A 13,902-nucleotide genomic window follows, 5' to 3' on the forward strand; every position below is an offset into this window, starting at 1 on the left:
GGGAAATATAAGAATATGACTGTCTTAAAGATGAATAAAATTTCTCTTAATTCTTAGAATGTTTTATTTGGTTCGCTTTTTTCCACATTTTTAATCTTTCTTTGCTCACAATTCTTTATTTGGAAATATTTGATAGTTGCAGAGAAGACCGAAGAGGAGAACAGTAAACACTCATATAGTCCTATAACTTAAACTCACTAATTGTGAGCATTATGTGACACTTCGTTTCGTACATGTGTGTGCACACACATACTTCCTTTTTCTTAATCATTTGTGACTAAGTTGCAGAGGTTATGACATTTTACATCAGTATATTTCATGTGTCTTTTAAGCACATAGCTATAATACCATGATCACAGCCCCAAAATTTAAGCGTTTAACAACACTGTCTAATACACATATTAAAATTTTTCTAATTATCCAAAAATATTCTTTAATTTCCCTTTTAAGGATCATTTACTGCTTTCAGTTGTAAACTGTTAATAATTTTAATATATAGAACTAGAATTCATGAGACATTCTGGGTCCCATTTTGCTATAAACGATTTACTTTTTAAATTTTATTAATCATACAAATAGTATTCATTGTGTGCCAGGCACTGTGCTAAGTGCTTTTCTGATATTAACTCATTTTAATATTTGATCTCTCTATGATGTGGGTAGCTCTTGTCTGCTTTAATCTGAATAAGGAAACTGGCACAGAAGTTAAGACTCAAGGCCATATGGCTAGTGAATGGTGGGACCGGATTCAAACTAAGGCAGTAATGGCTCCTGAAACAGTGCTGTTATTTATTCTGCTCTACCTTGGTTTTCCAGTGGGTTAAATTATATAGGAGAATTATTGAGGAGTCTTCAAAAAAAAAAAAAAATGTCATAGGCAGATACAAATGTGGTGCTCATATATATTTAGAAGAGATTACTTTTGGCAGGAGGGATGGCGATTAAGAAGGCTTCACATGTAATCTGCTCTGTGAAGGACCAAAGTCCAGAACCTAGAAAGTATGGGATAAATACAGGAAAGCGTTTAGGATGCGTGAATATAACGGTGGCTTGCGTTGCATTAGGGAGAATTGAAATGGGGAGGCGTAGATTAGGCAAGTTTGCAGGACCGTTAGTAGGAAGAATTGGTAATGGATTGAAATGGGGGGAGCAGGGCAGTGAAGGAGTGAAGACAGATCCCGGCTGTATTTCTGACTGGGACAGCTGCTGAATACACAGTGCTAGGCTCTGTAAGAAAAGCTGCGTAGGAAGAATAAGCAGTTTGGGGTATGCGGAGTTAGCGTTGTTAAGTGAGACATCTTGATTCAGGCAGTTTTTCATTACCCCTCATTTTCTTTTTTTGCCACATGGAACATTTATGTGTAAACAAACCACCACTGGCATGGTTCAAAAAATGTATTTCAGAGTTAATGTAGGCACATACCTGGTGATAAAGATCAAATAGCATTGCCAACCCCAAGAGCCTCTTCCTTACATGTTACTGCTTTTGTAGGATGCTGCGTAGCTGAGGCTCAGTGAAAGCAAACCCTCCATCTTAAGTTGTAAGGACATACTGCCAAATGGAAGATTTTGGAGAATGAACCAGAAAGAACTTTAGAAAAACAGACGGTTACAGTCGATGCATTGTGTAGCTACTATGGAGTAACAGATTTATTTCATTTTAGTGTATATTTGTGCACCTGGCTTCATTTTCTTTATGTATTAAATTTTCAAATAGGATTGTTTATATTTTATGACCAGTTGAGCTGTATTAAGGATCCTTTGCTGAAGATTTTGTACTTTTCTCCTAGGTATGGAGATGGTCCACGTCCTCCCAAGATGGCTCGCTACGACAATGGAGGTGGATATAGACGGGGAGGTTCTAGTTACGGGGGTGGAGGCTATGGCACAGGAGGCTATGGAGGGGCTGGAGGCTATGTTGGTAGCGGAGGCTACGGCGGCGGCGGCGGCAGCGGCTATGCTGGTGGCTCCAACTCCTACCGCGGAGGCTATGGCGGAGGCTACAGAGGAGGTGTTGGCGGTGGCTATAGAGGTGGCTCCGGAGGAGACTTCAGAGGGTCGAGTGGAGGAGGCTACAGAGGAACGGGGGGATTCCAGCGAGGGGGTGTTAGAGGGGGCTATGGGAGTGGTTATTTTGGACAAGGAAGGGGGGGAGGTGGTGGCTATTAAAACTTGTTATGTCAGTGCCTATGCATAGACAGTTTAAAAAAAAAAAAATGCATGCTACCTGTTTTCCCAAGTTGTTTATTTGATGCCAGTAAGTAAACCCATTTTCCACCCATTTTGTGGCTCATTATAGTTTAAGGAAACCAAGCATATAGATAACATTAGTGCTTTTGTTTATATTATGTAAAATACACTGATTCTAAAACTACCACAGTTTGTATTTTTTCTTTAAGGAGTAAAGATATGCCTTTAAAATTAACTTGATATTTTCTTGGCTTTAGTTTAATACAATAGAAAATAAAAGTATTATACCAAATACTGGCCATGTAGTTCATTGTTGACATTACACGTCATGTTGTTGACGTTATTCTGTTACTTTTAGTATTTAGAATAAATAGCCTTGAAATAGAATTCTTCTTCCAGTAAATACTGGCCAGTGCACAATTTCACATGGACCTCTACCCCTTAATAAAACTTGATCTAGGGCTGAACATTTTTATTTTTTCCCAGCTTTGTCTTTGAGAAATCTAAGACCAATGTAAGCATTCTCTTTTTTAAGTTTGCAGTTGAAAATTAATTTGAATTAGACCTAAAAATTAACCCACAAAATTCTTGAATTAAGGTTATGTTTAGTTGAAGAATGAAGGTAAGTGAATTGTCACTAATGCATCAAGTTTATTTTAGTAGAGAGGTTTATACATGTATAACATTTTATAGTTCAATAAATGTTCATGTTTCTCATTTGAGATCTAGCACAGTACAGTAGAGGTCACAAAGGCGTTGGATTTAATAGATGTGGACTCATATCTTAAAGCTGCTCTGGGACACATGAATTATCTTGGGCAAGTTACATTGTACATTAGAGTCCTTTGCAAAAATCTTATTTTATATGTCCTTTAGATAATGTTGATCAGCTGATTATTCCTGCCTGCTTACAGAGTCTCAGATCTATATCTCCACCTGAGATTTCCTTTCCAGACTGAAGAAAACCATCTAATTCAACCTTTGCCCTATCTTATGTTGAACTGTGTGTGGTTTTTTAGGGTTTTTTGTTGTTGTTGTTTTGCTTTTTAATCATGGAAGTTTCAGCTACTTAATTGCCAAAGCCTTAGTAAATTACCACATGTAGTTAGTTCTATTCCCAAAACACCTTCCATTTGTGCTTTTGTAAGCCAACTACCTGCTCTATTCCAGCTCTCATTAACTTGGATGTACAGTGATGCAGCAACCTCTTAACTGGTCTTCCTGCTGGAAGTCCTCCTGTCTACAATCCATTTCTCCATTTGACAGCCAGAGTAAACATTCCCATTCAGATCTAATACCACTGCCACCCCACCCCACCCCCACTCCCGGCCTAAACCAGTTCTGTTCCTGTTCTAGCCTCAGTCATCCTTACCAGCTCTCCTTACCAGCTTTGTCACTGCACCATGCTTTCTCTCTCCTTTCATGCACGTTGTGGAAACTCGTACCACAGAAAGTAAAAATTCATTAATGCCTCGCTTAACTGGTGCTCATTTCTCCAATGACTTGTTAGAAATGAGAAATTAAGATGACCAAAATGGTGGAGAGAGATGTCAAATTACATTCTCTAAAGCTTTTAAGAACAACTTAGGCGTAGTTCTAATAATCTTTGAGTCTTTGGCTAAAAACCTTAGGAAGTGCCTATGCAGATTTCTCTAATTCTTCTCGTTGTGATTGTCTCCTTTCTGTATTCTGCCCCATAAATCGTAGCTATCCTCCCTCAACCAGCCTCTGTCTCTTCAGCTCCATGAGACTGCTTGTGCTCTGCTTCATTCTTTATTCCTATGCCATGATCTATCAAAATACCTTCACAGAAAGCCTGGGTGATCATAGGGCTCGTCTCATTTGTTTCCCTTAATTTGATGATCACAGTCCTGCATTGTTTGATTCCTGAAAGCAGCTGATTCAGATACATATGCACAAACATATGCATATGAAGATCTTTATATAGATCGTTTTTTTTTAAGAAATCATTTTTAAAAAATCATTTGGTTTTCTAGTTGTTTACATGGGAGTGGGAAGGAAAATAAATATCAGACTGTTATCACTGTAAGTAGAAGTCAATTTAAGTCAGTTTTAATTGTCAGTCCATTATAACATCATATCCAGAAATCATTCCTTCGAGAGAATGATCAGACTTATGGGACAGAAGACCACATGGAGTTTTTTGTGGCATATTAATACCTGAAGATTCACCCAATGTGTTACGGTTCCTTTCTCAAACATTCCTCTGTAATCTGCCTAGAACAAAAAGAATATTCAGTTAAAGGGATGTTGCAGCAGGTGCAAGATGACTGGAAAGTGTTTCCAAGATGAGAGCTGATTGCACCCCTCTCCCATTTAGGAGAGTATGGGGGAGAGAATTTGCAAAGAAAGAATATGTAGATCATCACATACATTGGGGTTTGGCAGTATAGTGAGAGTTGGCACTGAGAAAATTGGGTCTGCCCTTCTAGAAATTCAGGCAGGGATGAGAATGGACCTGAATGTGATGGCATCTTCACTATGTACTTAGAAGCTTGAAGATTATAGCAGCGACAGCCCAGCAGCTTTCTTTGAGGCCTGAGGCTGGGGGTGATGTAGAAGGGAATTGTAAATTTCCTTTGGGTCCAGAGAGAGGTCAAAAAGTTAACTGGGAGCTTAAGTTGACGTGCCATTTCCAGGAAGCCATGCTGAAGAGCTCTCTGTGCCTAGAGACTGTGTTGGCATGTATTTGTTAGCAACGGCTGCAATTTATTGGGATTTCCTATGCTGTGGAGCTGCACATAAAACCCTCGGGACATCACCTATGCCAAAGGCACAGACCAGGAGAACATGAACAGTGTGTCAGCTTAGGATCAGCACAGACAACTAGAAAGAGGACATCAACTGTAGCAAATCCCGTATTTGAAAGCCAGTTGGTTTCCTTGCCTTTGATTCTATAAGCAGAATTGGGATTGTAGGGCAGTAAAGGACACTAGGAATGAAATTTTGAATTGCACTGAAACTGACATAGGTTTTGGTTTTGACTGGAAATATGATTCTTGATTTCCAGTGGATTTACCTGAAAGACACATTTGGCCAGAAGACAGGAGTGTTATTTAGTGTGTTTGTGTGCCTTTGATAATTGTGGACTGTCCTGTTAGGTATAGTGTAAAAGGTTTCTGACTCACATGGGGAAAATTTACTGTTGAATCCTTCAGAGCAAACTGAGGTTATCAGACTATTTTAGTGATGATTTCACTAAATCTACCTCCTGGGAATTCTTCCTGGGAAGAATCTACTTCATGGGAATTCATTAGGGTGGGAAACTAGAACAAGTTGGTCACTCTGGGATTAATGTTAATGGGAGATCATTCAGGAATTTCCAAACTTTGCAATTGCATTTATTTCCTTGAAACCTAGAAATGAATTTAAGTATGGAGGTAATAAAGGAATTGTTTGTATAATCCAGTGTCTAACACTTCTGACTTTAACCAGTAAACCTGTATTTTCCTTGGAACCTGTAAAAATTAAAATAATTACACTTAGTGATTATTTTTTAATATTTTAGTAACTATTCAAATGACTGAAAATTTACACTTTTAAAAAAAATTATTTATTTATTTGGCGACATTATGAGTAGGCAGTAAGGCAGGCAGAGAGAAAGGAGAAAGCAGGCTCCCCACGGAGCAGAGAGCCCCGATGTGGGGCTCCATCCCAGGACTCTGGGATCATGACCTGAGCCACCCAGGTGCCCTGAAAATTTATACTTTTAAAATAAGAAATACAATAGGATTTGGTTAACCTTCTGATCTAAATAAAATTTAAATTTTTTTGGCATTAGTAATAGTTTTGAGCATTTCAAAATAACCTAGAATTTCTTTTTTTTTTTTTAATAACACTTTTTTTTTTTTTAAGATTTTATTTATTTGACAGGCAGAGATCACAAGTAGGTAGAGAGGCAGGCAGAGAGAGAGGAGGAAGCAGGCTCCCTGCTAAGCAGAGAGCCGGATGCGGGGCTTGATCCCAGGACACTGGGATCATGACCTGAGCCAAAGGTAGAGGCCTTAACCCACTGAGTCACCCAGGCGTCCCTAACCTTGAATTTTTAATAATATCTATCAGTGGCTTCAGAATTTTACTGGTAAATTTTCAAAATGTGCATCTTATGCAGCCACAAAATCTGAAATCACCAAAAAATGTATATTGTCATAATGTTCAGTATTAAAATACTGAGTTACACAGTTTCCTGAGTTTTCTACAGAACAAATCAGTTTTCCATAGAAAAAGCAACATATGTTTGCGACTTTGGTTGAACAATAATATGTGAAAGGAAACTTAAATGTTACCCAAATCAGTGGTCGTAAGCGTGGACTGAGAGGCTTCTTTGAGAATATGGTGATAGCTATGGGCTGTCCACCAAAAGGCAGGTACATAAAATTTACTTAAAATCTCAGTAGTTCACAGACTCGAGACCTGTCTATATGTTTATGTTTAAGAACACCTGATTCGGTTCAGTCACTGAAAGCATAGTATATTAATGTAGTTTTCTCATTTTTTACTTCAATACTTTGGAATATTTAGACCTGTCCTCAAGTGCAGTGCTTTCTGGTTGTAACTGTTCAGTCTAGAAGAGAACACTTTGAGATAGGTGTCTCACCAAGAATGGCAATTTGCTCCTTATAATCAGAGCCTTTTGTCTGTGTCCTGTGCTGCCAGAGGAATGTCTCAGTCTTTTGATCTGTAGCCACCTGCCATTTTCACTGCCTCTACTTCATGAACCGACAACAGGCTCTAGTATTGTGGGTCCCATTCTGCTCTACAGTTGAGTCTCTACCCTAGCTGCTGCTGGCGTCGTATGGAAAAAAAGGAAGTCTTCACCCCACACCAGTCTCATAAAAAAAAAAGGGATTAAAAATCATCCCTTTTCATTCCACATCGCAGGCCACTCTTCTAATCTTGATTCGTCCAGTCTCCACCTTAAGAGTCCTCTAACATTTTCATCCCAGCAACTTGAAAGTCCTGGATTGTAAATCTTACCTGTTTGTAGCATAGGCAGAGACCCATTCGTACCGTTATTTAACACAGTTACTACTTGGAATGCACATGCAGTGTGGGATGTAATGTTCCTAAGACCAGTGTCCGTACTCTGAAACTTACAGTCTAGTAGGAAAGCCAGATATGTACACAAAAGGGAAGGGCGGAGCAGAAATATAGAACCTTCCCTCCTTTTGGTGAGACTGAAGAACAGGCAGGAGAAATTCAAAGCAGAGAGGGACTCCCATCAATTGGTAATGCCTCTGAAGATGGAGGAAGGAAGCCATAACCCAGGGAACGCAGCTGCCCATCAGAAGCTGGGAGCAGCCCTCAGCTGACAACTGCCAGAGAAACGTCTAAATCCTACAACTGCAAAAAAAAAAAAAAAACCAACCCCACCAGCTACCCAAACGCACAGGAAAGAAAGTTCCTATCAACACCTTGATTTAAGCCACTGAAACCCATGTCAGACTTTAGCCTACAGAAGATAAATTGGTGTTAAATCTTTAAAGTTGTCATTTGTTACACTGGAGGGGAAAGTAGAGATGGGAAGGTAAAGGAGATGTGAAATACTAAATTTCTTACATGCTTTTGCGTGCTTGAGAAACCTGAGAATAGGGAAAACAACGTACTCGAAGTGGGCCTGGAAAAGAAATTGGTTGGAAACCACTGGCGGCAGCACACAGAAGGCAGGTGACCGGTGAGTGCGTGTTGTGCTCATGCAAAGCGCTTGCTCTTTTTGCTCTCAAAAGATCCTTTGTCCATCACTCTTCTGGGAGCCGAAAACAGGTAGAGGGAGATGATTGGAAGGGAAAATGCCTCCCCTTACAGCTCATTAAATTGATTATAGAAAGACCGTTCTTGTTAAAGCCTCTATGAAAATACCTGCAATTATCTCATGTCACTCAGTGAACAAGACCTTGTGTAAAAAAAAAAAAAGAATCCTGATGAAACTGAAGAACAACCATGCCTTATTTGACTCTCAAATCAAGAGATTTCTTTGACAAACATTCCTAAATTACACATAACATCAAGTAAAAAATCGAGGAAGGAAAATAAGTGTGTGAGCCCGAGTGTTTATTTCCTTTTATATACTAAAGCCAAAAATAAGTACTGCTTTGTAGAAAAGACCACTAGTTGTATCTTAGAAAATGATCCACCAGGGGCACCTGGGTGGCTCGGTGGGTTAAAGCCTCTGCCTTCAGCTTGGGTCATGATCCCAGGGTCCTGGGATCGAGACCTGGGATGTATACACCCTGCTCGGCAGGGTGCCTGCTTCCTCCTCTCTCTGCTTACCTCTGCCTACTTGTGATCTTTGTCAAATAAATAAATCTTTAAAAAAAACCCGAAGCCCCTATTTTAGAGGACACATAACCTCTCCAACTTAAAGATTAACTCTTAAAGAATACATAATTTCTAGCTTCAGTTGTAGTTAGGTGGAGCCATGTAATTAGATTCCAGTGGGAGGGAGGCATGAAAGTTGGAATAATGTGTGTAATTGTAGGAAGGTCCTCTCTCCTGCTGCATGGTTGGAATTTAAACCATGGCTTAAACTATTGCTAACTTGCTATCTTGGCCCATGTGGTGATTTTGAATGGAAACCATACAATGGTAAGACAAGATGGAATTCTGACACTTCAGGTTTTTAAAACATTTTTTAAATACTTGAGAGCACAAGCAGGGGAAGGGGCAGAGGGAGAAGCAGACTGCTGAGCAGGGAGCCCAAGGCAAGGCTTGATATCCTATGACCCCAGGATCATGACATGAGCCACACAGGCAGATGCTTAGCGGACTGAGCCACCCAGGCGCCTCTATATTTCTGTATTATCTCTCATTTTGGATGTCCTAGTTGCAGCTGAACCTAATTATGTCTAATACAGTGCGTGCTATAGTGCTGTCTTACCTTATTCCAGTTCCTAGCTGGATAAATGGGAATGAATCAGAATTGGCTATAAAATTTTTTTCTATTACTTACTTAGAACACCTGATGCTTCTTACTAAACTAAGAGTATCAAAAACAATGTTTAAAAACAAATTGTTTTGGAATTAAATAGTGATGATGGTTGGTACCTAAATACTAAAAATAAACTACATACTGTTAAATTATAGACTTCAAAAGGGTGAATTTTGGGCGCCTGGGTGGCTCAGTGGGTTGGGCCGCTGCCTTCTGCTCAGGTCATGATCTCCTGATCCTGGCATTGAGTCCCGCATGGGGCTGTCTGCACAGCAGGGTGCCTGCTTCCCTTTCTTTCTCTCTGCCTGCCTCTCTGCCTACTTGTGATCTGTCAAATAAATAAATAAAATCTTTAAAAAAAAAAAAGGGTGAATTTCATGGTGTATGAATTATATCAAAAGTGTTACTGGGGGGGCGCCTGGGTGGCTCAGTGGGTTAAAGCCTCTGCCTTCGGCTCAGGTCATGATCCCAGGGTCCTGGGATGGAGTCCCGCATCCAGCTCTCTGCTCAGCAGGGAGCCTGCTTCCCTTCCTCTCTGCCTGCCTCTCTGCCTACTTGTGATCTCTGTCAAATAAATAAAATCTTTAAAAAAAAAAAAAAGTGTTACTTAAGTTAAAATGAATCATCCAATGAAAGCATTAGAATGTTTAAATATTTTTTAATTAGGTTTTTAATTTAAAACTACCATTTCTTTGGGATATGAGAATTATTTACTAAACAAATCTCTGAAATATAAAACATCAACAACATAAATCCACATACTTTTAACTTGTGACTATTCTGATATCCCCCTTCAAGTTTGCTTCTATTTTATTGTTGTTCATCTCCAGGTTCAGATTCTGCATTACCCTGGAGAGCATACTGTCATCATTTTTATCCCCTGAAGCTGCCCCTTTGTTGAGGGCTTCTTCTGCTACAATAAAAAATTGTTCAGTTGGTTGAAGAATGCTTACACCATAGCCATTATTGTTGTAAATATGATTATTAGTCATCTTCAATTTTGGTGCTGGAAGAACCTGTTAAATTATTCAAGGAAATTAGTTTTCAATAATTTCTATAAAATAAGTACTCTAGAATTTATTTAGGTTTACATGTTTCTTTAAAACAACAATCTGTTTTAAGCAAGCAGTGTTTTCCTCACTGCTTATTGTCACAGTAACCAAGGAAATCTCTAATATTGAAATACTAAATGAAGTTTTCAATTTATTTTATGTAGTATAACTTTAATATATAAAGCTTTAATATAACAAATATAAAATATACATAAAAATATATAAAGCTTTAATGTAACAAATATAAAAATAATTTCAGATATTGACAATGCTAAATTTTCAAATAATTATATTTAATCTAGAATTCTAGGGAAAATGTTCATCAACTACACAAGTCTAGAGAGGGATCTAGAAGAGTAGAACAAATAGTAGAAAGGAATGGGAAGACATTTCACTTACAGATTATTGCTATTTTAATTGACTAGCTTAAATTACATTACAAAGTTTGAAAGACTTAAATTTTCTTAATATATTTATTATTTTTTTATTTGCTTTACTTTCCAAAACATATTACAGATCTGCCCAATAAAAAATCTGAAACATTTTTATAAAAGCCAAACTATCCACTTTATCAGTTTTCTGCTAAGAATTAAAGTTGAAACTATTAAATTAGAAGGCTAAACTTATTTTATATCAGCCGTCATTTAAACTATATTTTAATTATCTCTACTATTCTTTTCCAGATCAATAACAGACTAAACCTTGTCTAGACATAGTATTTTAGTATTTTTGTGATAATTCTTAAAACAACTCTATATTTAAGAAATATGAGAATACCTTCATATTAACACCACCTAAGGTGCTTTTTGAATTATCACTGGTTCTGAGGTTATTACAGTGATGAATTTCATTCCTTTCTAAAATGGCTATGCTTCCAGGATACAGTTCAACACCAGCACCCTGTAAATTAAAAGCAAAACAATCTCAAAACACACATGCACCTCTCCAAAATTTTCTTTAGATTTAAAAATTGTAATTCTATTTTACCACTCTTGACACACTAAGTTACACAAAAATAATTCGTGTAATGATTTATTTTAGAGATAATGTTTTAAAACATTAAAACTAGTATCAATCTGTGTTAGAAGATGATTGGGCCTAGATGGAGGGTTGTGGTCACACAGTCTCATTGAGTCAGATTGCTTTCCCACCCAAATGAAGTCTTTAGGAGGGAGCCAAAAATCTCTTCAGAGCAATTCTTTCAATTGTTATAAAAATTTATATATATTCTAACTCCCTCAGTGCTACTAATGTCAACTTCCTCAGTTTATTGGAAATTAAGTAATTCTGTTAAATCCTATTTTCATCATTTAATCTTTTCATTTAGTTTTGCAGTATTTCAGTGGTCTTAGTTAAGTAAATGTTAACAAGTTAACTGACTCGTGATCTGTTTTGTAGCCAGCAATTTCTAGATTTTAAAAAATATCACATTTTGGGGCACCTGGGTGGCTCAGTGGGTTGAGCCGCTGCCTTCGGCTCAGGTCGTGATCTCAGGGTTCTGGGATCGAGTCCCACATCGGGCTCTCTGCTCAGCGGGGAGCCTGCTTCCTCCTCTCTCTCCCTCTCTGCCTGCCTCTCTGCCTACTTGTGATCTCTCTCTGTCAAATTAAAAAAAAAAAAAAAAATCTAAAAAATATCACATTTAAAGCCAGTAATTCTTTGGACTTAGTTCATTTTTCCTTACGTGTGCTATGATGCCCTGTACTTGTCCTGATTTTAGCAGTTTCTAAGCTTTATTATAACTCAGTTCAAAGGTGAAGTCACTTATCCTTTGCACAGCAAGGTATTTATTGTCAATAAAGCGGTCTTTATAAAAGGAAATACCTGGGCACCAGTTATTTCACTGTCTGTAATTGTCAGAGCAGCCCCTGTAAGAACACACACTCCTGTTCCTTCGCATTTTAATATACAGTTTTCTAGAGTCATGTGACCAGACTCCACCACCACAATACCATCAACGGTCCCTTGTTGTATCAAAGATAGATGCATTAGCTTCACATTATCAGCTTTAGACACCACGAAACTGTCATGAGAAGGTTCAGAAGTAATCATAATTTCCTCTCTCTTTCCAACTCCTGATTCAAGGAGACAAAACAGAAGTAATTCAGTAATCCCAAAGTTTAAAGTCCTTTAGTCAAGTCATTCAATAATACTTATTCTTTTCACATATTTTTTGTAATATATCTAATTATATACTTAACTGTAATGTAATTTTTTGTCCATATTTGATGCCATGATGGGAGAATCTGGGTTTATAGTCAATATAAATGTACCTGTATTCAATATACTTATTCCATAATACATTTTCCTAAGTTTTCCTTTATATAATCAATAGTCATTTACAAAATGTCTAAGATACAAAAAAACCTACCTTACCATGACTAAAAAAGACAGTCATATGAATTAGGTTATAAGATTAATCATATCTACAATTTTGGGGCACCTGGGTGGCTCAGTGGGTTAGGTTAAGCCGCTCTCTGCTCAGCAGGGAGCCTGCTTCCTCCTCTCTCTCTCTGCCTGCCTCTCTGCCTACTTGTCTCTCTGTCTAATAAATAAATAAATAAATCTTTTTAAAAAAATCATATCTACAATTTTGATCTAGAATAGTTAAAGCAATCATCTAAATTTAACAACAGTGCAAAAATAAGGGGTCGTAGCTTCAAGGCTTTAAGATTTGAAAATGACAGATACACTCCTTATCACCCATGCAGTTCAGCAAAATACTACTGGTTACAGTCATCAAGATCTAATGAGTTTTTGCTCAATTCTTGAATTGATAGGCAAAGCCTCAGTCACCTGGTTCTTTTTCTTTTGGTCAGACAGTGGGAACATCCTTACTTCAATGTTAAACAGCAGAATTAAAGTTACTAAATAGGTTCAGAACCTAAAAGAAATTTTAGTAAATTCTTCTACTTTAGCAAGTTTGCATATAAATTAACCTGAGAAAAGGCTGAATATGTTTTAATACAGCCTTTCATTTGGTTTTTCTTTTTATAAAGATTTTGTTTATTTATTTGACAGAAAGATGGCAAGTAGGCAGAGAGAGAGAGAAAAGGAAGCAGGCTCCCTGCTGAGCAGAGAGCCCAATGCGGGGCTCGATCCCAGGACCCTGGGATCATGACCCAAGCTGAAGGCAGAGGCTTTAACACACTGAGCCACCCAGGCACCCCTGTTATTTCTACTAAAGTGATAAGAAATACAATAGAGGAAGAGAAAGTAGTTTGGGTAAAAATATTACAAATAGGTTTTTTGGCTTTTTTGTGGTTTTGATCTTTTTAGAATCTGTGTTTGTAGTGCTACACTGTCATGGAGAATAGTCTCATTGATTTGCTTTGGTACATTTTGTCCAAATGAAGTCACCTGTACAGATAATATACTCATGAGCACGTGTGAAAATCTTAATTAAAAAGATACATAAGGAATTTTTGTGTTAGGTAAATCATGTTTATAGTATAAAATTTTTTCCAGTATACATTGTTATAAAAAGATGGCAAAGGATGCCCTAACCCTTTATAATGATGTCGTCAGTCAATAAAGCAAGATTTACAGCTTGATATTCTCCTGGAAAAATAACTACTGTATCTCCACTGTAACAACTATCCAAAGCCAAATCCAAATCATCATGCTGTTGGAGAAGTGTGTCTGAAGATAAGTCCTTTACCTGAAAAGAAGAAATAAAACAGTACACTTTAAACAATGAATTAAACTGAA

The 13,902-nt window shown here is 37.7% G+C and overlaps 2 protein-coding genes across 3 annotated transcripts in view; one reads left to right on the top strand and one right to left on the bottom strand.

Moving 5' to 3' along the window:
- The window catches only part of DHX9 (DExH-box helicase 9), a 63,392-nt gene extending 55,265 nt beyond the window's left edge, over positions 1 to 8,127 (top strand). For both annotated transcript variants that reach the window (XM_059147053.1, XM_059147054.1), the window contains one exon: positions 1,791 to 8,127. In XM_059147053.1, the coding sequence (XP_059003036.1) occupies positions 1,791 to 2,169 (379 nt within the window). In that variant the 3' untranslated portion in view covers positions 2,170 to 8,127. The remainder of the gene's footprint in view (positions 1 to 1,790) is intronic.
- Positions 8,128 to 9,744: 1,617 nt separating this feature from the next.
- The window catches only part of SHCBP1L (SHC binding and spindle associated 1 like), a 31,583-nt gene continuing 27,425 nt past the window's right edge, over positions 9,745 to 13,902 (bottom strand). Inside the window, exons 7-10 of the mRNA XM_059147055.1 lie at positions 13,699 to 13,852; positions 12,016 to 12,266; positions 10,969 to 11,091; positions 9,745 to 10,155 (exon numbers count right to left, since the gene is read on the bottom strand). Of these exons, the coding sequence (XP_059003038.1) occupies positions 9,904 to 10,155; positions 10,969 to 11,091; positions 12,016 to 12,266; positions 13,699 to 13,852 (780 nt within the window). The 3' untranslated portion in view covers positions 9,745 to 9,903. The remainder of the gene's footprint in view (positions 10,156 to 10,968; positions 11,092 to 12,015; positions 12,267 to 13,698; positions 13,853 to 13,902) is intronic.

This window comes from Mustela lutreola, chromosome 14, assembly GCF_030435805.1.
Source record: "Mustela lutreola isolate mMusLut2 chromosome 14, mMusLut2.pri, whole genome shotgun sequence".
Classification (NCBI taxonomy): domain Eukaryota; kingdom Metazoa; phylum Chordata; class Mammalia; order Carnivora; family Mustelidae; genus Mustela; species Mustela lutreola.